We start from the raw sequence: 24413 nt of genomic DNA on the forward strand, positions 1-24413 counted from the left end.
ATCGCCGCCAATACATGTATATTACGTGTGAATTGGGGCAGGAAGGCGGAGAGCCACTGCAATAGGGAGGGTCTTAGGGTCGAGGCGTGTTCCCATTGCTGAAACAGGTACTGTTTGAAGGAAATCCCCAAAGTGAGGTGTACTCACAGCTTGGAGATGGGCAGTCTCCCTGTCTGATGTTACAGCCCTAAGCAAGTTGGCAAGCACCTTTCAGCAATGGAGCCATCCCAGCTTGACTGTTTGTAGGCCAGTGCTGCACTAGGATTTGGTGCTGGAGCAGCAAGAGTCCCATTCAGTGATGGCACTTGTCATGTCAGGGGGGTATTGGAACGTAAAACATAATTGGGGAATATGGGAGTAAGGGAGTCAGTAGGCAGGGGATAGGCAGGCGAGGTGGTAGGAGAGATGATTAGCACAGGTAGGTAATGTGAGGTCACTGGTGACTACACCTTCACCTCTCGTTACTCTACCCACCACCCTACTCACCCTCTCACTACTTGAAATAAAAATAAATGAATAAATGAGTAAATAATGGGGACAGTGAATATTTACTATTCTACTCAAACAACTCAAACACAGCTTATTATTAAGTTCTTGTACAATAATATATTTGGAAAAAGGAGTACATTATTGGGGTTTAGATAAATGGAGTGGTACATATAAGCAGTGAAATAGGGAACACAATCAACTTGATGAAAATGAATATAACTTACAATATAGTACAGAGGACAGTTCACCACAGGAACTAAGCCACAGGTCCCAAGACCTACACAGCACGAGTACTGCTCCAAGCCAGTACACTGCCCAATGTCTCCAACAGTCTCCTCCAGAGAATTCAGCAGCCTTCTCCCGAGCCCTGCACCCCAGCAGCAGCTTCTCTCGAATCTCCTGCTCAGAGCTCTGCTCGAAGTCTCTCTGCTCAGAGCTCTGCACACAGCAGCAGCTCCACTCGAAGTCTCTCTGCTCAGAACTCTGTACACAGCAGCAGCTCCGCTCGAAGTCTCCCGATCATGCTGTTCCTTGGGCTTATATGGTGGTCAAAGCACCCTCCACAATGGGCTGTGCACCACGTGCTATGACCTGACGCGGAGATCTGACGCCAGTGACGAACAAAGGAGCTGAGACTTAAGCCGAAAAGGCTCAGCCACTTGCTAAGGCAAGGTGACCATATAATTAGGTCTCCCTTGAGACCTCACAAGCCCAGTTGAACTACATCACACACTGGCATAGCTAGGTTTCTCTATTCATGCTGAGTCACTGTAGTTGTCCAAAAGAATTTGTTTTATTAACTCATTTGAAGCTACGGAATAGGATAGTAAAGCTGGCAGGGCAGTCTGGGAGGATTTACATACTCCCAGCCCCCCAAGTCTGACTGGAAGTAAGGCTTGCAACCCAATCCATCTTCGAGGGGAAAGATTCAATACACTCTCTAGCATGGTCTTAAGGAGAGAATCATATTCCTTGACTTTTGGACTGCTGAAGGCTGGGGAGCATCTCAGGAAGTAGGTAAGTTTTGGGATTGACAGGCACCTGGTGAGCAAAATAAATGGTATAAAATACTGACACAATGGAAATATACTGCATATGTGTTTATATTTCCACCTGGTGAGCAGGTAGAAGGCATCATGTGTATCAGTGTCTTTCATCCTACCTTCCATCGTCCTGAGGTCTGAGATTTTTTTTTCTAGGGTCAGATAGATGGCACCAAGGAGAGGGCTGTTGCCTGGATCAGTGGCTCATGCTCCTGGCAAAACAGCACTAATATATTTGTATCATCTATCGATTGGTAGAAACTATTTCACATTTGGTGGGGTTTAAAGATAGGCCCAGGCTTTCTCCCATTTCTTTAAATTTTCTGATGTTCTCTGGGAGAGATTCTGTAGTGCCAGCTAGGGTACCATCATCCAAGAACCAGATATTGAGCTCACTGGAGAGCATTTCTGTGACTTTCTTGATGACCAGACAGAATAGAAAGGGTGCAAGAGGGTCCCCCTGTTGCACACCCTCATATGATTCAATTTCTTGGTCCCCAAACAATAGTTTAGAACCCACACTATAACACGATTCAATGAAGGGATAGAGGGACGGGAAGTATCTAGAAACTGCTTAGAGAGCAGCATTCCTTCTGACTAGGCTGAAAGCATTGGCAAAGTATAATTTGATCAAGGCTTCTTCATCAGACATGTTGTTGATGTATACTCGTGCTGTGTGGGCAGCTGCTTCACAACCTTCTTGAACACAAAGACCGAGTTGAGTTAGCTTCAGCATTGAGGCAGCCTCTTCACTCACCATTCTTACAACAGCCTAGGCGGCTAGGCACCGAAGGGTGTTGCCCACTGAAATGGGCCTGATTCCTCCATCCTTTTTCCGGAGGGCACACACAGTGAGGCACCAAAGAAAAGAGGTCTAATGGCCTCTGGGACACTGCCTGCCAGGCACGCATTGGAAAATTTGGTGAGTTCAGACAGCAACCTCTCTGAACCATCACCAAGTCCTGGACTGAGCATTTGTTTTAAGTGTTGTGGCCTTAAACCGGTGAAACCTCCTGCTGAGCCCTGTGGAAATGACATAGCAGCTATATACACATCAGCATCCTTTAATGTTAAATGTTTTTCACCTGCTGCAATGTTAGGGAGGTCAATGTTGGTACTGGGAGCCCTAGGTGGATGTTTCTCCTTCAGGGCTTGTGCTGTAATGACGTCCTTAGGAGCAATGGTATCCTCACTGGTTATAAGCCTCAGTGCTCCAATAGTATTACCCTCTTCTATTTTTTTTGCTAATTTGGGATTTGATTTTTGAGGCATCAGGTGTCCTGTTGTTGTCATTTGTCCGACGGGTGTTTAGCTCCCTAGGGGGGAGATGGACGAGGTTGTTATCTCTCGGGAGTTTATTTATTGCCTGATAACATATGTTTCTAGTGACTTGTCCCTCCTTGGTGGAACAGCCAAACAGGCATTGCCAAATAGCAGTAGGTTGTGCCAGGATCTGTTGTTTGCAGGAGCATCGTTGACTTTCCACTCCATTCCATGGGTGGAGTGGAACGTGGGTTGGGTAGGTGTGTTTGTGGGTCTTGGTTTGGGTTTAAGGGAGATCTGCCTAATGTTGGCCGCCTGGCCTGCTGCAGTAATTCTTTTTTCTTGTGCTCTTATGAGCAAGAGGCGTTGGTGCTGAGCAGGCTTTTCGCTTCAGCTCCCTCGGTGCCCTGGTGATGGACCAGGTGCTTCAGCTCTCTCGGTGTCCTGGTGATGGACCAGGTGCTTCAGCTCCCTTGGTGCCCTGGTGATGGAACAGGTGCTTCAGCTCCCTCAGTGCCCTGGTGATGGACCAGGTGCTTCAGCTCCCTCAGTGCCCTGGTGATGGACCAGGTGCTTCAGCTCCCTCGGTGCCCTGGTGATGGACCAGGTGCTTCAGCTCCCTCGGTGCCCTGGTGATGGACCAGGTGCTTCAGCTCCCTCAGTGCCCTGGTGATGGACCAAGTGCTTCAGCTCTCTCGGTGCCCTGGTGATGGACCAGGTGCTTCAACTCCCTCGGTGCCCTGGTGATGGACCAGGTGCTTCAAACCCCTCGGTGCCCTGGTGATGGACCAGGTGCTTCAACTCCCTCAGTGCCCTGGTGATGGACCAGGTGCTTCAGTAACCTGGTGTTGGACCAGGTGCTTTAGCTCCCTCAGTGCCCTGGTGATGGACCAGGTGCTTCAACTCCCTCGGTGCCCTGGTGGTGGACCAGGTGCTTCAGTAGCCTGGTGATGGACCAGGTACTTCAGCTCCCTCAGTACCCTCTTTAATAGTGCCCTGGTTATCAGAGCTTATTCCATGGATGGAGTAGCAGGTGGTTTTGTTTGTGGGTCTGGGTTTTAGGGGAACCTGACTAGTGTGGGCCGGTTGGCTTGCTGCAGTGTTCCTTCTTTATTTATTCTATGAGTGAGAGGGGATGGATTTGAGCGGGACTTGCACAGTGATGGGGGGGGGGGGGAAGGGGTTGTCAGGGCTTGTTGTTTGGGTGGCTCTGGGGATGGGTTAGGCAAATATTTTTGTTGGTGGGTTGGTTCTGATATGGACTTGCCAAGTATGGGCTAGTAGGCCTGTTGCAGTGTTCCTCATTTCTTATGTTCTTATGTTCCTAGGTCAGCGAATTTGCTAGCAGCTTGAGAGCGAGCTACCTTGGGGATGTGTGTCAGCGTCCTGGTGGATGTTAATTTGATTGCAGATTTTAGGTCCTCTGTACAGGTGAAGTCAGGGTAGCTGTCAGCTCTATCTGCTGGGAGGGGCTGTCAGGTGTTCCCATTTGGAGCCCTCCTGGAGCCTAGACATCCATTGTGTGCACAGATGTTGCCAGTTGAGGGACTGAGTGCACATTCCGTGTGGCACACCTGCCAGATGCCTCGCGGACGGATTCCACGGCATTGGCTCTGTCGTGGAGATTCCTGGAAACCCGGCACTTCTTGAGACATTGCTGACATTGTGGGGGTATAGGGCGCCAGCTGTGGGGTAACGGGTGACTGACAGCATGGATGCATGGAGGGATGACTGTGGGGAAGAAGCGAGCGATAGTGCGACTTAATTAATAGTGGGGCACTAAATTCAAATTCAAATTCAAATTCAAAGTTTATTCTCTATAAAGATTACAATGTTGAATTTGCAGAATTTGGTTGTTGTGTGGTTTACATGTAGTTAAATAATGATTACAGAGTGTACCACTAGAACGCCTAGCATGGCTAGGCATTTCGGGCAGACTTAGTTTAATTCTTTATTTTAAAATATTACAAATTGAGATAAGTTGGTATTATGGCTAAGTGACTAAATACTAGTTTGTGAGTTTAGCAATGTGAATGCTTTTGTTTTGGCACAGTACATAGTTTCAGTATTGGAGTATCATAGGATTCATTATTTTAAGATTGAGATTAATATTTCTGTTTATGGTCAAATGGGTGAGTGAGTGTAAGTGTGAACCACCAGGTGGTATTCGTGTAGTTAGTTGATGGGGTGTATCAGGGAGATAAGATGTTTTCTAATGGTAGTTTTGAAGGTGATGAATGTTTCTGCAGTTCTAGAGTTCTCAGGTAGGGTGTTCCAGATTTTAGGGCATTTGACATACATTGAATTTTTGTAAAGGTTTAGTCGGACACGGGGAATGTCGTAGAGATGTTTGTGTCTGGTGTTATGCCTGTGGGTTCTGTCACAACTATCAAGAAAGCGTTTTAGGTCAACACGGCAACACCCTTGGTCAGGAAGTCAGTAGGCCTAGACCGGGATGTGGCGAGGGGACCAGGGATGGGGGGCGAGGGGAGTGGCCCTAAATGTTCACAAAAGATGCACATCACTGACTACCTTTTGCTAATTGTTATACACTTATTATTCCATTTAGAATAACCCTTACCATTTGGCACACTAATCACCGTGTTCTCACTGTTAACCGAGGTGTTCTGTTCAGTATCCAGTGACGGAGTCCTGAGCGACCACTCCCCCCCCAACCCAGGCCGAACACAGAGGGTAAACAAACCTCCTCCACACCTCCGCTGACAGGATACCCTCTACACCAACACTACTCTCCAACTCCCCACATGCACACTGCACTTTCACTGATACAGAAGCAACGGCTTGATGCAGAGAATTGTCACGATTCTGCAATCTCCGGTGGATACTCACGATGATGTCTGCCGAAACTGACCCTTGTAAACCATGTTGGTTCTTGGTTTACACACAAAATGTACGGAGCACCACAAACTGGCGACCTCCCTCCACGCCGGCAGGCTTGTGTGTATGTATGTGTATATATATATATATATATATATATATATATATATATATATATATATATATATATATATATATATATATATATATATATATATATATATATATATATATATATATATATATATATATATATATATATATACTATTGTACCCACGAATGAGTGGTATTGATCAATAACAACACTGCTAGCCAAGGATTCGAACCCATGTTGTACTGGCCTGCCTCATGGTAAGCGAGAACCACATGATGCTTTAAACCACAGGACCACCCAACCCTCCAAGAATGGCGTTGAGCTGTTGAGCCGCCATCCGAGGGCATGGGTTCGAGTCCTTGGCTAGTGCAGTGTTGTTATTGATCACAATAACAACACAATAATATATATATATATATATATATATATATATATATATATGTATATATATATATATATATATATATATATATATATATATATATATATATATATATATATATATATATATATATATATATATATATATATATATATATATATATATATATATATATATATATATATATATATATATATATATATATATATATATATATGTATATTTATACAATGCTTTTTTTTGCAGTGTGTTTCGAGTATGATGATGAGAGAAGTGAAACTCAGAAGGAAGACAGCCTCAAAGTATATCACAATCAGCCTCACTTCCTACATGACCTCACTACTAATGTATCCATCCAGTTGGGTTCCACAGCTCACCTACACTGCCGTATTAGAGGTCTCAGGGACCAGTCTGTAAGTGTTATCACTTTGTCGTACATTACTTCTTTTGTAAAAAATATTTCTGAACTTTTGATGCCACAAATTCAGTCTAATATAGTATTAGAGAAACTGTCTTTGTATTATAAGTAGCGTAAGATGTATATTGTAATTTGCATAGACAGAAGAACGTACTCTACTAAGTATGGACAACACATGTATTCTTGAAATTTATATATTTTTTTCCAATACTTCATTGAAGATATTACCTGAAAATTATCATTATCAATGTTGTGAATCATTGATTACAATGAGATCAACAACACGGATCTGAACCTTTCCCTAGAAAAATTTAACGCTGTGGCACTTGAGGTCTGCTCAAGTCACATTACATTAAGAAAGAGAAGAGAAGATTTAAACTAGAAAGAGAGAGACGCTCCCTATACAGGCGAAGGTGAAAAATTACAGAGCTCCTGAGAGGGGCCAGTATATCTGAAATACGAAGGGAGGCTCTGGTCAGAGAAATTATGATAATTGAACTTAAGCTTAAGGAATCTTATAGGAGATGAGAATCTCAGGAAGAACTTAATTAAAGCCATAAAGGAAATTGAAAGAAACCCAAAATTCTTCTTCTCTTATGCCAAATTTAAGGGAAAAACAACATCCAGCACTGGATCCCTGCTTAGACGAGATGGGACCTACACAGATGACAGCAAAGACATGAGGCAGATACTAAACTCCCAGTACGATTCAGTGTTCAGCGAGCCGTTAACTAGACTGAGAGTCGACAATCTAAATGTTTTTTTTTATAACCGAGACCCAAAATTTGGTCATTTCAAAATTCTCTGATATCCTAACACCACAAGACTTCGAAATGTCAATTGATGACATGCCCATGCACTCTACCTCAGGCCTGAACTCATGGAACTCCATGTTCGTCAAGAACTGCAAGAAGCTCCTGTCACGTGCCTTCAGCATTATATGGAGAGGGACCATGAACACACGTGTCATCCCACACTTCACAGAGGTGGTAGTAAAGCACTTGCAACGAAGTACAGGCCGATAATGGTAACATCCCACATAATTTTTTTTTTTGAAAAGGTTATGAGAAGTAAGATCACCAACCACCTAGATACCCATCACTTACACAATCCAGAGCAACATGGGTTTAGAGCAAGTCGATCGTGCCTGTCTCAGCTACTGGACCACTATGACAAGGTCCTACATGCATATGTAGTATACACAGACTTTGCAAAAGCCTTTGACAAATGCGACCACAGTGTAATAGCGCACAAAATGCGCAATAAAAGACTAACAGGAGAAGTTAGTAGATGGATCTATAACTTCCTAACAAATAGAACACAAAGAGTAACTGTAAACAGAGTAAAGTCTGAGGCTACAGTGAAAAGTTCTGTTCCACAAGGCACAGCACTTGCTCCCATCCTGTTTCTCATCCTTATAACTGACATAGACAGAGATGTAATCCATAACTCCGTGTTTTCTTTTGCAGATGACACCCAAATTGCCATGACAGTGTCCTCCATCGAATACACCACAAGATTCCAAACGGACATCAACCAAATCTTTAAATGGGCCGCAGAAAACAATATGATATTCAAAGAAGAGAAATTTCAACTACTCAGATATCGAAAACTTGAAGAAATTAAAACTGTATCATGGTATACAACAAATTCTAACCACACAATAGAGAGAAAAGCTAATGTGAAGGACCTGGGAGTGAAAATGTCAGAGGAACTCACCTTCAAAGACCACAATAAAGTGTCTACCATATCTGCTAGAAAAATGATAAGATGGGTAATGAGAGCCTTCAAAACTAGGGATGCCAAGCCCATGATAATTCTCTTCATATCCTTTGTTCTCTCCAGGCTGAAATACTACTGTACACTAACTGCCCCCTTCAAAGCAGGAGAAATTGCTGACCTGGAGAGTGTATAGAGAACACACGGCACACATAAGTACGATAAAGCACCTAAATTACTGGGAACTGTTGAAGTCCCTTAATTTGTATTCTCTGGAACATAGACGAGAAAGATACATGATAATATACACTTAGAAAATCCTAGAGGGATTAGTACCAATCTTGCAGACGAAAAATCACCCCCTACGAAAGCAAAATACTCGGCAGGAGACAAAATATTCTCGCAATGAAAAGCAGGGACGCCACGAGTACACTAAGAGACAACACAGTGAGTGTCATGGGCCCAAGTCTGTTTAACTGCCTCTCAGCACACATAAAGGGGATTACCAATAGACCCCTGGCTCTCTTCAAGAATGCGCTGGCTGGACAAGCACTTAAAGTCAGTACCTGATCAGCCGGGCTGTGGTTCTTACGTGAGTTTACGTGCGGCCAGCAGTAACAGCCTGGTTGATCGGCCCTTGATCCACCACGAGGCCTGGTCTCAGACCGGGCCGAGGGGGGCTTTGACTCCCGAAACCCTCTCCAGGTATGCTCCAGGTGGGTATAGAAGAGCTATAATGTAAATCTTAGAGTAGAATACGGTAGATTGCATAACCAAATATTACATTCGACTGGACAAATGCAATTATAAACCATTTTCGGAGAATTCTTGAATCAGGCAAAAATTATATTGTTTGCTAATCAGATGAAAGATCCTGGAAATTTATGTTCCTAACTGGGCTCTGGTGGCCTGGTGGTTAACGCTCTCGCTTCACACGGCGAGGGCCTGGGTTCGATTTCCAGCCAGAGTAGAAACATTGGACGTGTTTCTTTCAACCTGTTGTCTATGTTCCCCATCAGTAAAATGGGTACCTGAGTGTTAGTCGACTGGTGTGGGTCGCATCCTGGGACACTGACCTAAGGAGGCCTGGTCACGGACCGGGCCGCGGGGGCGTTGACCCCCGGAACTCTCTCCAGGTAAACTGAGCGGAATACACAAACAAACCGCACATATAGAAGACTGAAACTTATGCCGACATTGTGATCCCACCAGGATCATTAACTAGTCATGCAGAAGCACCAAGGGAAGGAAGCCAGAATATATTTATCTATCTGCTTTTAATATTTCTGTGTTAATCCCCTCTATTCCAGCTGCTTCATACGTTTTATTGTACCCACTTCCTCCACACTCCCAGTGTAAGGAATCACTATCTCCCTTTCTTCATCTACATTTAACAACGCCTCAGTATATTCTTTCCATCTTCCCATTGACTCTACCTTCCCATCTAACATCTTTCCTCTTTTGCTTTTTTATCTGTTAAATACGTTTGTTCCCTATGCTTGCTTATTGATCATCCCTCAAAAACCTTTTCTTATTCTCAGCAAAATTTGTTGATTCTCACCCAGTCTCTCGTTTGCCTTCTTTCTACACTCCCTCATCATTCTTTTAACCTCTCTTTTTTTCTCTCTCTTCATTTACTTCACCCTCCGTACTTACACTTAAACCTCTTATATGCTAACTCTTTCTGCGTTATCACCCTTTTTACCTTCTTATTTCACCACTCACCAGGGCCCACCCTCCCTTTCCCACAATCTTCTACTGTTCACTCTAGCACTAAATTTACCTCTATCTCTTTGACCTCTCTTATACCCTCTCTAGCTAACCTTTCACCCAATAGATGCTCATAGCTTATTTAAATTATCTCCTTTAATTTATTCACTGTCAGTTCCCTCTTACCCAGTGATGACATTATCCTTGTACCAGATCTACGTCTGACTTATAATGTAGCAATCATTAAATAATTCTCTGGTATATGTGTCGTCCCTCTAAATACATATATAATTGTCGACATGGAAGTTAAGACTAATTACGGCCGATGGAGAAATGAGTAACTACTCGAAGCATTAAACAGTGCATGGAATTGAATGAAAATAAGTTCCCACGTGATAAATATTGTGATAATGGCAAATGATTAGTAGATGAATTGTTAATTTGTGTATACAGCGTTAGTAAGTTATGTTATGATATTATTTATGCAAGGGAAATTATGTTTTACGAACATGTTCCAGTACGAGTCATCCTAGGAAATCATTATCTCAGTTGAAGCTATGTTTTGGAGAAGGGTACAGAGTGTAGCTGTGTTTGCTGCCTGTCTTGTTGTGTAGAAGCTCAATTCTCGCTATCCTCAAGAGTGGAGCCAAGTGTGGTACCTTGGCAATGTTGGCCCTGTACATCACAGTAAGGCTATTTACATCTCTTCTGTGGAAATATAAACCCATGTGCAGTATAATGTGATCCTTTATTGACAACGTTTCGTCCACGCAGTGGGCTTTAGCAAGTCACAAACAGATCTACCTGTGTGAAACATAGGTGAGTATATACAGAATGAGAATGCTGGGTCAGGTGAAGAAAGCTGCATGTGACAATCTTCCGAGTAGAGTGATAGAGTCTAAAAACTTGGGTAGCTTTTAAAAGAGATTGGATAAGTATATGAGTAGATCTTTTGCAGTGTTCCTCGATTCTTATGTTCTTATGTGGGATAGCGATGAAGAAGTTTCTTGGCAAGAGGTTCAGCTATGTTATAGAAGCCGTTGTTCTGGTTGAAGTTGTCGGATATAGATATAAGTGATAATTCCAGGATTCTTCGGTATTGAGTGTTGTCTTCTCTGGCGATAAGTCTTGCGTTCCTGTAGTTGATTAAATGGTTGTGTGAATTTCGGTGTTGAACACAGGCATTCCTTAGACTGTCAGATCTGCCTGCATACCGGTGTTCTGAAATACGTGTTTGGAGGTCTCTGGATGTTTCGCCGACGTATAATTTGCTGCAGTCATTACAAGGGATTGTGTATATCCCTGCAGAGGATTGAAGCTTGTCCTGTCTATTACTGGTAATGTCCTTGTTGGTCGTGGATGTGGAGGTAGATACTTGGAATGAGGTATTGGTAAAGATGTTGGAAATGTGTTTGGCAATGGAGTTGGTGGGGAGGACTATGTATTTCTTCTCGGCAGTGTCTTCTCTGGGTGTGTTGAAGATGTAGATCTGTTTGTGACTTGATAAAGCCACTGCGTGGGCGAAACGTTGTCAATAAAGGTTCACATTATACTGCATATGTGTTTATATTTCCATTGTGTCGGTATTTTATACCATTTATTTCCACATCTCTTCTGTATTGTTGGGTCTGCTGATTTCCCCAGGCTGGGTCCAGGCGAGAGATGAGTGGTCTTTCCCTGTTCTGTATTCTGTCAAGACGTCGTCGCAGATGAGACAGGGGATAGACAGTCTAATTAAATGGAGCATACTCAAGGTGTGAGCGTACTTGTGCCTAATAAATAATCTTGCAATCTGTGTTGTCAAGTAGATGCAAGATTCGCCCAAGTGCTGTCAAGCAGATGCTCACTTTATCTGGGCCCACACCCTTTTGTTGTTCCAGTGATTTAAGAGGAAGATACACTTCGTCCTGCTTTATTGTCATCACTGGCAACTTTGACACAGTTTCTGCAGCTTCCCAAGGAGGTTCTGTGCTGTATCAGGAACTTGTATCTTGGAAAAGTGTTGGGCAAAGAGATCAGCTTTCTTCTCACTGCTAGCAGAGGTAGTCCCATCTCTCTCTTTCTCTCTCTTGAACCTCACATGTGTCTGACTCACATAATTATTCTCATATACCATTTATTCATCCTATCTGAGTTGCAAGATATGATCTAAAACAAGATGCTGAGCCATCACCTTTCACCTAGATAAAATGATCTTGGTATTCTCACCTTATAATATTGCGCCTTCATTAGAAGCTGAGCATCGTACATTAGTGTATCCTGGTCTCGCAAATAAGCACCAGGAGAGATGAAAGAAAGAGGGGTAAATTACCCAAAGCCTAACCACTCTTAAAGACAGTCATTGGCTTTCTTAAAAAATGATGAAACATTAATTCAAAAGAAGAATGCTTAAACGATTCCTGCTCTGTTTCTTGAATGATAAACAGCAACAAAGGGATGCCTTCATCCCAGTCTTTCTCGAATTCCAAGCAGTTGTTTATAATCTGGTGTACCCTCGCTATGGCTCCCTGTGATTGAGGATAGTATGCCATAGAAAATGTAATTCCTAAATGTGACACTACCTTTTCGAATATGATAGAGGTATAATTGGTACATTAGTCAGACTGTATTTTCCTTGATTTTCCTACCAGAGAATTTTTTTTATTACCTCTTTAAAAATATTTCTGGCAGAACGCTTTCTCAGAGGAATAGATTCAGGATATCTTGTCACTGAATAAAATATTGTATATAAATACTGATTTCCTGACCTAACACTTGGCAGTGGACAACTGTCAATTATTGGTCTTGTTTTGGTTTTCCCAGCTCCTTGGAGTGAGTCACAAAACTTTATGTTGTCCTCCAGAGATTTTCTCATCTCAGACCAAATGAAGTGCTTGGAGATTATAGTATAAGTTTTTTAACTCCACTCATAGGTGAGTCAAGAGAAAACTGCAATAATTACTTTATAAACCACTGCGGGAGAGCAGTCCTATAATTGAAAGTGTCAGAAAAGCCAGTTCTGTCAGGGCAAAAGTACTTTTGAGAATAAAAATTTATTAACAGTTCTTTTGGTTTTCAGAATCTAAATTGCTCAAAGAAGCTTGAATTAATATTGGTAGAATTACAAAAATTACAAAGCTCCTGGAGAGAGAAACGTTGCTACAATAAAATGCCACATTAGTTGCACTTGTGACCATTTACTTAACATCAAAACAGCCTCTATTTACAGACAAGGCGACTGCAAATTCCCGGGATAACTCCACAATCTGATTTTCTGCAAAATATATACTCTAATTTTTTAACGTTTGCATTTGGACCTATGAGATATGACCCCCTGTTACACTTTCGGCTTGCGTAACGCTAATAAAAGTCCTGGCTCCTACAGGGCAAATGACCTGCCTGTCTAGGGGCATTTATATTATTTAAAATTGAAAAAGAAACCACTCTAGGGCCAGCATATACCTTCATGCAAATTATGAAACAAATGTAAATGGTCAATGTATTTTGGGAAAGGACACAAAAACTAACCTATACAAAAATACAATTATATATTAAGAGTAAAATAATATATATAATCTATAATTTACTCGATTATAACCAATATCACCACACTCCAGTTCACCTTTACCCAGTACTCACATTAGCTCGCTAACACTCTGCTACTAGTGAATAAAAAACATAAATATAAACAGAGAGGCTCCATGGCACCATCTTCTGCAGGCTGCTCAACCTGCAGGCTGCTTAACCTGCAGGCTGCTCGGTGGCCTGGTGGCTAAAGCTCCCGCTTCACACACGGAGGGCCCGGGTTCGATTCCCCGCGGGTGGAAACATTTCGACACGTTTCCTTACACCTGTTGTCCTGTTCACCTAGCAGCAAATAGGTACCTGGGTGTTAGTCGACTGGTGTGGGTCGCATCCTGGGGGACAAGATTAAGGACCCCAATGGAAATAAGTTAGACAGTCCTCGATGACGCACTGACTTTCTTGGGTTATCCTGGGTGGCTAACCCTCCGGGGTTAAAAATCCGAACGAAATCTTATCTTATCTTATCAACCTGCAGGCTGTATAAGTACTCTCCCAAAACTTAAACAAGCCTCTGCACACTAGGGTCTTACAGGTAAACATGAGAGCACTTAAACCAATAAACTAACCTATAAACGTACAAAAAAACAGTTCACCTACTCACACAACTACATCTTGTTCCATCTGCTGTGTTTCACCTACTGAACTAAATACACCTTACTCTCTCCTCTCCTGGCCACTCTGACTGACCAGGAGTAATACACGTCGGTTTCAGAACAATCCCGGAACTATGGAGCATTTTTTATGCAATAATTTTTAATACACTGCATAATAAATACAATTCGTAATACCTCCTTAAGAATGTCCGTGATGAGAGTAGTCCTCGTATATCCAGAGATAACATGCCGTGGTGAATCATAGTAAGATTATTCTCCAGGTCCCTTGCAACTCTGAACCTCACCTAGAGTATTTGCTGCGGTAGAGCCTACCTTAGTAAGACTATAGATAGAATTAGTAGCCTTCTCTTCTAGGCTGGCTTATAGGTACTTGTGTGACTCACTTTTTTTTGGTTTCTCACAATGTTATTTCTCAGTGAAACTAGGCGCCAATGTCCCACAAGGGTATTTATGCTTCAAGACAGACTGCCTTGCATGATATTCATAAAGTTGACCTCCCTTCCCTCAGTCATCCTTCTTGTCTCTGTCTCTTTGTACTTTAAAACACTAGTCCCTAGTGTGACCCTTGTATCTGCTGTGTAAGCATCAGACCCGATTTGAATAGATTTGGAAGAACCGGGTTCTATTTTAGATTCAAGCAAAGTATAGGTAGGAGTAGATTGATTTAGCTATGAGGATGACTGTACTTGATCCCTTCTCTCAAGGGATACATTGTTTTTCTGTTTCTTTATTCGCTGTTCACATCTCTGCTTAGGCTTAGGAGATGTGTTATTTTGTGACCCAGTCACACTATGTAACAATGTATACCAGTCCGCAGCCTCGCCTAATTCTAATTCATTTACAGAGGAGAAGTACTTTAAGCATGCTGCGCCTCGGAAGGCGTACACACGTAAAAATACTTAGAGTATTAATTAACTGTAGTAAAACATTTGAATTAACAAAAATGTTAAGTTTATGCTGAAAATATATAATATTTTATTACTGAACAATATTTTGCGAAAGTTATGTTTTGTTTTGGTGGCCTTCTTGAATTTTGCAGATTAAAAAGAATTTTCCCAACCATGACAATACGTTTTCATTTGGTTTTGTGATTTGAAGGGTCTTATCTACAAGGATAAACAATAAAACTCTGTGTATACGCCACATCTTGCTATAGCTGTGACTGCGGGACTAATACAAAATATGACCCTGTTTTAAGGGCTCACTAAACTCGTGAAATTTATAAGCGTCTCACTTATGTTCCATTTCAAATTCTCTACAGACATATAAGAGAAATATTTGTTTGTTTACTTAAAATCCGCATTTAAAGAGGAACCTAAGGACGGTGTTTTTCTCCCTGAACCATTGAAAAGTGACAATAGGGACGAGTAAGGGACTGAAGACTACGGTAGGGAGGCAGGGGAAGATGGGAGAAATAGTATTAGTAGTGGTAGTATAGTAATAGTGGTAGTAGCATTAATAATGGTGGTGGTGATGGAGGTAGAATCAGCGGTAGTAATAACAGTTATAGCAGTTAAGTAGCACCAATGGGAGTAGCAATAATGAGGGAGTAATAATATAAATGATAGAAGTAAGAGTTTGGAAATTAAAAGTGTGAAATAGTTAGTAATAGTGGTAATGGTGGTACCAGTAGCAGCAATAGTTGTAGTGTTAATAGTAATAGTAGTAGTAGATGTAGTAACAGCAGTAGTAGTCATATAAGTAGCAGTAATAGTAGCAGGAGAAGTAGCAGTAGTAATATTTGTAGTAGTAGTAGCAGTAGGAGTGACAGAAGAAGTAATAGTAGAGCAGTAGTAGTAATAATGACAGTAGAAGCAGTAGTAGTGTAGAAATTATAATAGTAGTAGTAGCAGTAGTAAAATTACAAGCAATAGCAGTAGTAGTGGTAGTGGTGGTAGTAGAAGTAGCAGTATAAGTATTAGGAGCAGCAGTAGTGGTAGTACAAGCAGTAGCAGCAGTAGTAGTATTGGCAGTAGTAAAAGCAGCTGTAGTGTAGTAACAGTAGCAGTATAGTGGCAGTAGTAAAAGTAATAGTAGCTGTAGTAACAGTAGCAGTATAGTGGCAGTAGTAAAAGTAATAGTAGCTGTAGTAACAGTAGCAGTATAGTGGCAGTAGTAAAAGTAATAGTAGCTGTAGTAACAGTAGCAGTATAGTGGCAGTAGTAAAAGTAATAGTAGCTGTAGTAACAGTAGCAGTATAGTGGCAGTAGTAAAAGTAATAGTAGCTGTAGTAACAGTAGCAGTATAGTGGCAGTAGTAAAAGTAATAGTAGCTGTAGTAACAGTAGCAGTATAGTGGCAGTAGTAAAAGTAATAGTAGCTGTAGTAACAGTAGCAGCACAGTGGCAGTAGTAAAAGTAATAGTAGCTGTAGTAACAGTAGCAGTATAGTGGCAGTAGTAAAAGTAATAGTAGCTGTAGTAACAGTAGCAGTATAGTGGCAGTAGTAAAGGTAACAGTAGTTGCAGTAACAGTAGCAGTAGTAGTAGTGGCAGTAGTAAAATCAATAAAAGTTGCAGTAACAGTAGCAGTATAGTGGCAGTAGTAAAACCAGTAGCAGTTTTAGTAACAATAGTAGTAGTAGTAGTAGTAGTAGTAGTAGTAGTAGTAGTAGTAGTAGTAGTAGTAGTAGTAGTAGTAGTAGTGAAAATAGTAATAGTTGCAGTAACAGTAGCAGCAGTAGTAGTAGTAGCAATAGTGTAAACAGTAATAGTTGTAGTAACAGTAACAGCAGTAGTAGTAGTAGCAGTAATGAAAACAGAAGTAGTTGTAGTAGCAGTATCAGTAGAAGTAATAGAAGTAGTAACAGTAGTAGTAACAGTAGTGAAAGCAGTAATACTTGTAGTAATAGTAGCAGCAGCAGCAGCAGCAGTAGTAGTAGTAGTAGTAGTAGTAGTAGTAGTAGTAGTAGTAGTAGTAGTAGTAGTAGTAGTAGTAGTAGTAGTAGTAATAGTAGTAGTAGTAGTAGTAGTAGTAGTAGTAGTGAAAGCAATAATACTTGTAGTAACAGCAGCAGCAGCAGTAGTAACAGTAGTAGCAGTAGTAGTGAAAGCAGCAATAGTTGTAGTAACAGTAGCAGTAGTAGTAGTAGTAGTAGTAGCAGTATTAACAGTAGCAGCAGTAGTAACAGTAGCAGTAGTAGCAGCAGTAGTGAAAGTAGTAATGATTGTAGTAACAGTAGCAGTAGTAGTAGCAGTAGTAACAGTAGCAGCAGTAGGAATATCAGTAGCAACAGTAATAACAGTAGCAGCAGTAGTAATAGTAACAGCAGTAGAAACAGTAGCAGCAGTAGTAACAGTAGCAGCAGTAGTAACAGTAGCAGCAGTAGTAACAGTAGCAGTCGTAGTAACAGTAGAAGCAGTAGTAAGAGTAGCAGCAGTAGTAACAGTAGCAGTAGTAGTAACAGTAGCAGCAGTAGTAACAGTAGCAACAGTTGTAACAGTAGCAGCAGTAGTAACAGTAGTAATAGTAGTAACAGTAGTAGCAGTAGTAACAGTAGCAGTAGTAGTAACAGTAGTAGCAGTAATAACAGTAGCAGCAGTAGCAACAATAAAAGTAGTAGTAGCAGTTGTAATAGTAGCAGCAGTAGCAACAGCAGCAGCATTAGTAATAGTAACAGCAGTAGTAACAGTAGCAGCAGTAGTAACAGTAGCAGCAGTAGTAACAGTAGCAGCAGTAGTAACAGTAGCAGTCGTAGTAACAGTAGAAGCAATAGTAACAATAGCAGCAGTAGTAACAATAGCAACAGTAGTAACACTAGCAGCAGTAGTAACAGTAGCAACAGTAGTAACAGTAGCAGCAGTAGTAACAGTAGCAGAAGTAGTAACAGTAGTAGCAGTAGTAACAGTAGCAGTAGTAGTAACAGTAGCAGCAGAAGCAACAGTAGCAGCAGTAGTAACAGTAGCAGTAGCAGTAGCAGCAGTAGTAGCAGTAGCAGCAGTAGTAACAGTAGCAGCAGTAGTAACAGTAGCAGCAGTAGTAACAGTAACAGTAGCAGTAACAGTAGCAGCAGTAGTAACAGTAGCAGCAGTAGTAACAGTAGCAGCAGTAGTAACAGTAGCAGCAGTAGTAACAGTAGCAGTAGCAGTAACAGTAGCAGCAGTAGTAACAGTAGCAGCAGTAGTAACAGTAGCAGCAGTAGTAACAGTAGCAGAAGTAGTAACAGCAACAGTGGTAGTAGCAATTGTAACAGTAGCAGCAGTAGTAACAGTAGCAGTAATAGTAGCAGTTGTAACAGTAGCAGCAGTAGTAACAGTGGCAGCAGTAGTAACAGTAGCAACAGTAGCAACAGTAGCAGCAGTAACAACAGTAGTAGCAGCAGTAGTAACAGTAGCAGTAGTAATAACAGTAGCAGCAGTAGTAACAGTAGCAGCAGTAGTAACAGTAGCAGCAGTAGTAACAACAGTAGCAGCAGTAGTAACAGTAGCAGCAGTAGTAACAGTAGCAGCAGTAGTAACAGTAGCAGCAGTAGTAACAGTAGCAGCAGTAGTAACAGTAGCAGCAGTAGTAACAGTAGCAGTAGTAGTAACAGTAGCAGCAGCAGCAACAGTAGCAGCAGTAGTAACAGTAGCAGCAGTAGTAACAGTAACTGTGGTAGCAGCAGTTGTAACAGTAGTAGCATAAGTAACAGGAGCAGTAGTAGTAGCAGTAGTAACAGTAGCAGTAGTAGTAACAGTAGCAGCAGAAGCAACAGTAGCAGCAGTAGTAACAGTAGCAGTAGCAGTAGCAGCAGTAGTAGCAGTAGCAGCAGTAGTAACAGTAGCAGCAGTAGTAACAGTAGCAGCAGTAGTAACAGTAGCAGTAGTAGTAACAGTAGCAGCAGTAGTAACAGTAGCAGTAGTAGTAACAGTAGCAGCAGCAGCAACAGTAGCAGCAGTAGTAACAGTAGCAGCAGTAGTAACAGTAACTGTGGTAGCAGCAGTTGTAACAGTAGTAGCATTAGTAACAGGAGCAGTAGTAGTAGCAGTTGTAACAGTAGCAGCAGTAGTAACAGTAGCAGCAGTAGTAACAGTAGCAGCAGTAGCAACAGTAGCAGCAGTAGTAACAGAAGCAGTAGTAGTAACAGTAGCAGCAGTAGTAACAGTAGCAGCAGTAGTAACAGCAGCAGCAGCAGTAGTAACAGTAGGAGTAGTAGTAACAGTAGTAGCATTAGTAACAGTAGCAGTTGTAGTAACAGTAGCAGTAGTAGTAACAGTAGCAGTAGCAGAACAGTAGCAGTAGTAGTAACAGTAGCAGCAGTAGTAACAGTAACTGTGGTAGCAGCAGTTGTAACAGTAGTAGCATTAGTAACAGTAGCAGTTGTAGTAACAGTAGCAGTAGTAGTAACAGTAGCAGTAGCAGAACAGTAGCAGTAGTAGTAACAGTAGCAGCAATAGTGCAGATTTTTGGAGAATTGTTCCAGCTACGGTATTGTTGCTTTTATTCTTTATTCCCTTGTTTTACGAAACTAGACATTTCATACCTTCTGTGAGTTACCAGACAAGGACAGAAGAGAGGTTAAAATACAGTATTGCAAATTGTCACATATACTGACCAATAACTATGCAAATCATCACTTCAAAAGGATAAGCAGGATCGCTACTGCAGCTACAGTGAATCAATTTCAGTAACCCTGGTGGTGCTGTCAGAGTATCCAGAGGTACCACGACACCACGAAGAGACTTTGCATACTCGTCCTCTACTAAATTCCTTGAATTGCCTTATTCGGCAAGAATAGCCTTTCTATGTGTCTTTGGCCACCAAGTACATTAGTTGTGCTCTCGTTATATCCCCGTCTGTGGATACCTGAGACACATGAGATGCGACTGAACCTTGTTGTTGTGTCTGTTGTAAGTGAGGGTTAGATTGGTGCGCTCCAAGAGGGGCAGAATTCCAAACATTGGAACCATTGGTAGAGACCTGAGGAGTCCCACTTGATCCAGGCAGAGCTGGGAAGGAAGTTTGGGACATGGTTGGCGGTGCCTGGGGAGTGGTCTTCTTAGAAGTGGATAGTTTCTTGGCGTCAAGAATTTTCTGCATTTCCTTTTTTCTTTCAGGACAAATAGCAGAAACAGCATGATGTTTTCCATTACAGAGGACACATTTAGGTGTATTTTTATTGGTACAATCACGATACGAATGTTGGCCAGAGCAAATGCTACAAATTTGCCCTTGTGTACTGCATTTGTTGTTGTTATGACCAAAGGCATAACACTTGAAACATTGTGTCACACTGACAAAACGTTCCATAGAAATTTGGTCAGATGTGCATCTGGTACTGAAACATTTGAAGCCATTTTGACACACAAGTTTGGCCTCCTCAGGTGTCTCGAGTATTAATTTTAAGGTTACCTTATTGTTGTTGTGATTCGAGAATTTGTGTGCTTCTACAGCCCTAAGGTCAGAATTCTCGGCATTAATGTTATCAACAATTTCATTAACAGTGCTGTGTTTCATAAAACTGTTGATTCTGGCCACAAACACAGTCCTCTGAGCTTGATAGCTGTCAGGTGCAATTGGGATAACACCAGAAGTCTTCAGTTTATCCAAGACATCATGCTTTAGGAGTTGAAGTAACTCTTCTTCCGAAGAGAGGAGAAGTACTGCTCCAGCGTGGGTTTGAAAAACATCCACTGGAGCAACAGTTGAATTAGAGCAAATACATTTGAGAATGTCTTTCATGGACATTTGATTTCCATCAATACGTAATCTTACACGAATCCTCGCCATGATGCCTGGGAAGGTGCATCTGGCAGAGGAGTTGCTTAACAAAAAGGTATCTTTCCTTAATGTTAGCCTAACATCCTATTTCAGCTGACTTATGAAGGTCAGCCCCTAAGATAGCCTACCCTCGAGTAGTGAGGGGAAAGGGCCCAAGGCAAAGATCGGCTGGATTTTAAAAAACCACACGGGCTACCAGATGGTCAAAATGCCTTGTGTTAACTCGCCAAAGCGAAGTTTGCCGAAAAATAAGAAGATAGGACAGTCAGAAGGATAGCAATGTATGTAGTGTGTTAAGTGTGTGGGCCAGTGTTGTTGTATGGGTGAGGGGAGGATGGGGAAGGATGGGGGGATGGGGATGAGAGGGGTGAACAAGCAAGCAAGTCACCGCCTTACCCTCTTGATGGGATGGGGCTCGAAGTGACTGCAAGCAAGTCTCCTCTCAGCTCTGGTGAAGAACTACTCAGGATAACCCAAGTAAATTCTCGAGCAACAGTGTTCAGAGTTGCTCAGCTGACGAGCGGGAACGACGACGTCTACTCTCCACGGTGGCTGGGCTGCAACTCCAAGTATCAAGTATCGAATTTGTCTTGTATTTCTATTTAAACCAAAATCGCAACTATAGCAATGAAACCACGAAACAAGTGGTTTTGAATCATTTACCAAACTGCAGCAGGCCAGGGTTCGACCCCACGACACATTGTCCCGCCTCAAGAGACAAGACAATGTACATGTCACCTTATCTACTCAGCCATCGATCCTACAAAGATCACGCATCCAGCAGAGCTAGGTGTTGTTCGTGATCCGAGGACACTCGAACCCGAAGTAACATGCTCAAGGATTAATTGCAGCCTCCGTCTGCACAAGCAGTCTATATGGCAATGAAACCACGAAACAAGTGGTTTTGAATCATATACCAAACTACGGAAGGCCAGGGTTCGACTCTGCATCAAGAAACAACACAATGTACATATCCACTCAGCCCTCGATCCTGCAAAGATCACGCACCCAGTGTTGTTCATGATCCGAGGACACTCGTGGCAGTGGTATGCTCAAGGTTTAATTTCCGCGTCCTCCTGTTTGAATACCCACCTCCACAAGCAGTTTATATAGCAATGGTAAATGATTCAAAACCACTTGTTTCGTGGTTTCATTGCTATATAGACTGCTTGTGTGCTGTGAAGGTTCTCTACATATTCTAGGTCAGCAATTTCACCTGCCTTGAAGGTGCTGTTAGTATGCAGTAATATTCCAGCCTTGATAGAACAAGCGACCTGAAGAATGTCATTATGGGCTTGGCATCCCTGGTTTTGAAGGTTCTCATTATCCATCCTGTCATTTTTCTAGCAGATGTGTTTGATACAATGTTGTGGTCTTTGAAAGTGAGATCTTTTGACATTATCACTTCCAGGTCTATTACATTAGTTTTTCGCTCTATTGTGGGGTTTGAATTTGTTTTATACTCCACTATAGTTTTAATTTCCTCACGCTTTCCATATCGGAGTAATTGAAATTTCTCGTTATTGATGTTCATAGTGTTTTCTGCGGCCCAATTTCATTTACGGCTTTTAGTTCTTCCCGCTTTTCTTGACTCCTGTAAGATTCCTTTAGCTTAAGTTCGATGTTTGCTATTTCTCTGACAAGTGCCTCCCTTCGTATTACAGATATATTGGCCTCCTTTAGCCGCTCTGTTATTCTTCGCCTTTGTCTGCAGGGAGCATCTTTCTCTTTCTAGTTTACATCTTCTCTTCCTTTTCCTTAAAGGAATATGCCTTGGGCATACCTTGAATGCCACAGTCAATTTTTTCTAGACATAGGTTTGGATCCGTGTTGCGTAGGATATTTTCCCAGTTTATATCACTGAGGACCTGGTTTACTTGGTCCCACTTTATGTTTTTGTTATTGAAGTTGAATTTAGTGAAGGCTCCCTCATGACTGATCACATTTTGTTGGTCTGGGTCCCTGCACATACATTTCTGAACCTATATCATGTTGTGATCTGAGTATATTGTTTTTAATATGGTAATATTTCGTATCAGATCATTATTGCTTGTGAAGATGATGTCTAGTGTATTCTCCAATCTTGTTGGTTCTGTTATTTGCTAGTTTAATTTGGTGCAGAGATCTAGAAGCTCGTGTGCGTGCGAGTTTTCATTTGAGCTGCTTCCTGGTGTTATCTCTGCTACAGCATTATTTGCTACTTTCCTTCGTATTAGGTGCCTTAGGTTGAAATTCCCCAGGAGCAAGATGTTTGGGACAGAAGCTTGAAGATTTTCCAGACAATGGTCTATTTTCAAAAGCTGTTCTTGGAACTGTTGGGAAGTTGCATCCGGAGACTTGTATACAACCACAATAACCTGGTTTTGGTTCTCGATTTTTACTGCCAAAATATCAACAACATCATTTGAGGTGTTTGGAAATATAAACACACATGCAGTATAATGTGATCCTTTATTGACAACGTTTCGCTCACACAGTGAGCTTTTTCAAGTCAAACAGATCTACCTGTTTGTGATTTGAAAAACCTCACTGTGTGGGCGAAACGTTGTCAATAAAGATCACATTATACTGCTTATGTGTTTGTATTTCCATTGTGTCGGTATTTTATGCCATTTATTTCCATTTGAGGTATTTATTAGTTCCTAGCATATCAGTGACTCTGTGACGTACAGGCCAACCCACCCTTTCCTTTTGCCTGTTCACTCTGTCGCATCTGTATAGGTTATAATCCGGGATCCATATTTCATTGTCAAAGTGATCCTTTACATGGGTCTCTGTGAAAACTGAACATTGCGTCGTATTGCGTCGAACATTGTTGCCGTATTGATGGTATGTGGGGGTCTTTTTTTCCTGGCACTAATATCTGTTGTTTTTGAGTGGAGGCCACTGACTATGATTCCACTCCAGATATGATCGGAGTTGGTGTACGATTTCTGTCATTTCCTCCCAGCTTTTCTTCCTTCCTGGCGCTAAAAAAACTCTCTGGAGTGGTTGTGGATACCCAAGATTTCCCATGCTCTGGATGTTCTCTAGCTCCTTGTCTTGGAAATAAATGGTATAAAATACCGACACAATGGAAATATAAACACATATGCAGTATAATGTGATCCTTTATTGACTACGTTTCGCCCACACAGTATTTATATTTCCAGCTCCTTGTCTTCTTTAGCTGGTGTGCCTGGCAATGTAAGTTATAACACTTTTTTTTCTGAACTGAAGAGTGACATATTTCAGGGTGGAAAAACTTACAGGAAGAAAGGTTGCATTTTCTTGTTGTCATATGGGCACGGTAATTTCTAGGGTGGTGAAAGTTGCACATCCCATTCGTTTTTCCAGATATTCCATGCCTACATACACCTGAAGGATAGAATTTGCATAGGTTTGATTTCTGTTTGTCTTGGTTTATCGTGGCTGCAGTCCCTACTGGAGAGTGTTTTTCTGTCTCCTTACTATCTTGAGCACTTGTACTAACAATGGTGCCTTTATCAGTATTTTCTGGTAATTTATCTTCAGTATTCCTTGGGGCATCTCCTTGTTTACTATCTCCAGTGGTAATGCTAGTTTGTAACTTTGGGTTTTGA

The 24413-nt window shown here is 41.8% G+C and overlaps 1 protein-coding gene across 2 annotated transcripts in view; it reads left to right on the forward strand.

The window, feature by feature from the left end:
* Nucleotides 1–24413, forward strand: part of LOC128700274 (lachesin-like) — a 245371-nt gene that overhangs the window by 73313 nt on the left and 147645 nt on the right. For both annotated transcript variants that reach the window (XM_053793331.2, XM_070099964.1), the window contains exon 3: nucleotides 6357–6523. In XM_053793331.2, the coding sequence (XP_053649306.2) occupies nucleotides 6357–6523 (167 nt within the window). The remainder of the gene's footprint in view (nucleotides 1–6356; nucleotides 6524–24413) is intronic.

Source organism: Cherax quadricarinatus, chromosome 71, assembly GCF_038502225.1.
Source record: "Cherax quadricarinatus isolate ZL_2023a chromosome 71, ASM3850222v1, whole genome shotgun sequence".
Lineage (NCBI taxonomy): Eukaryota > Metazoa > Arthropoda > Malacostraca > Decapoda > Parastacidae > Cherax > Cherax quadricarinatus.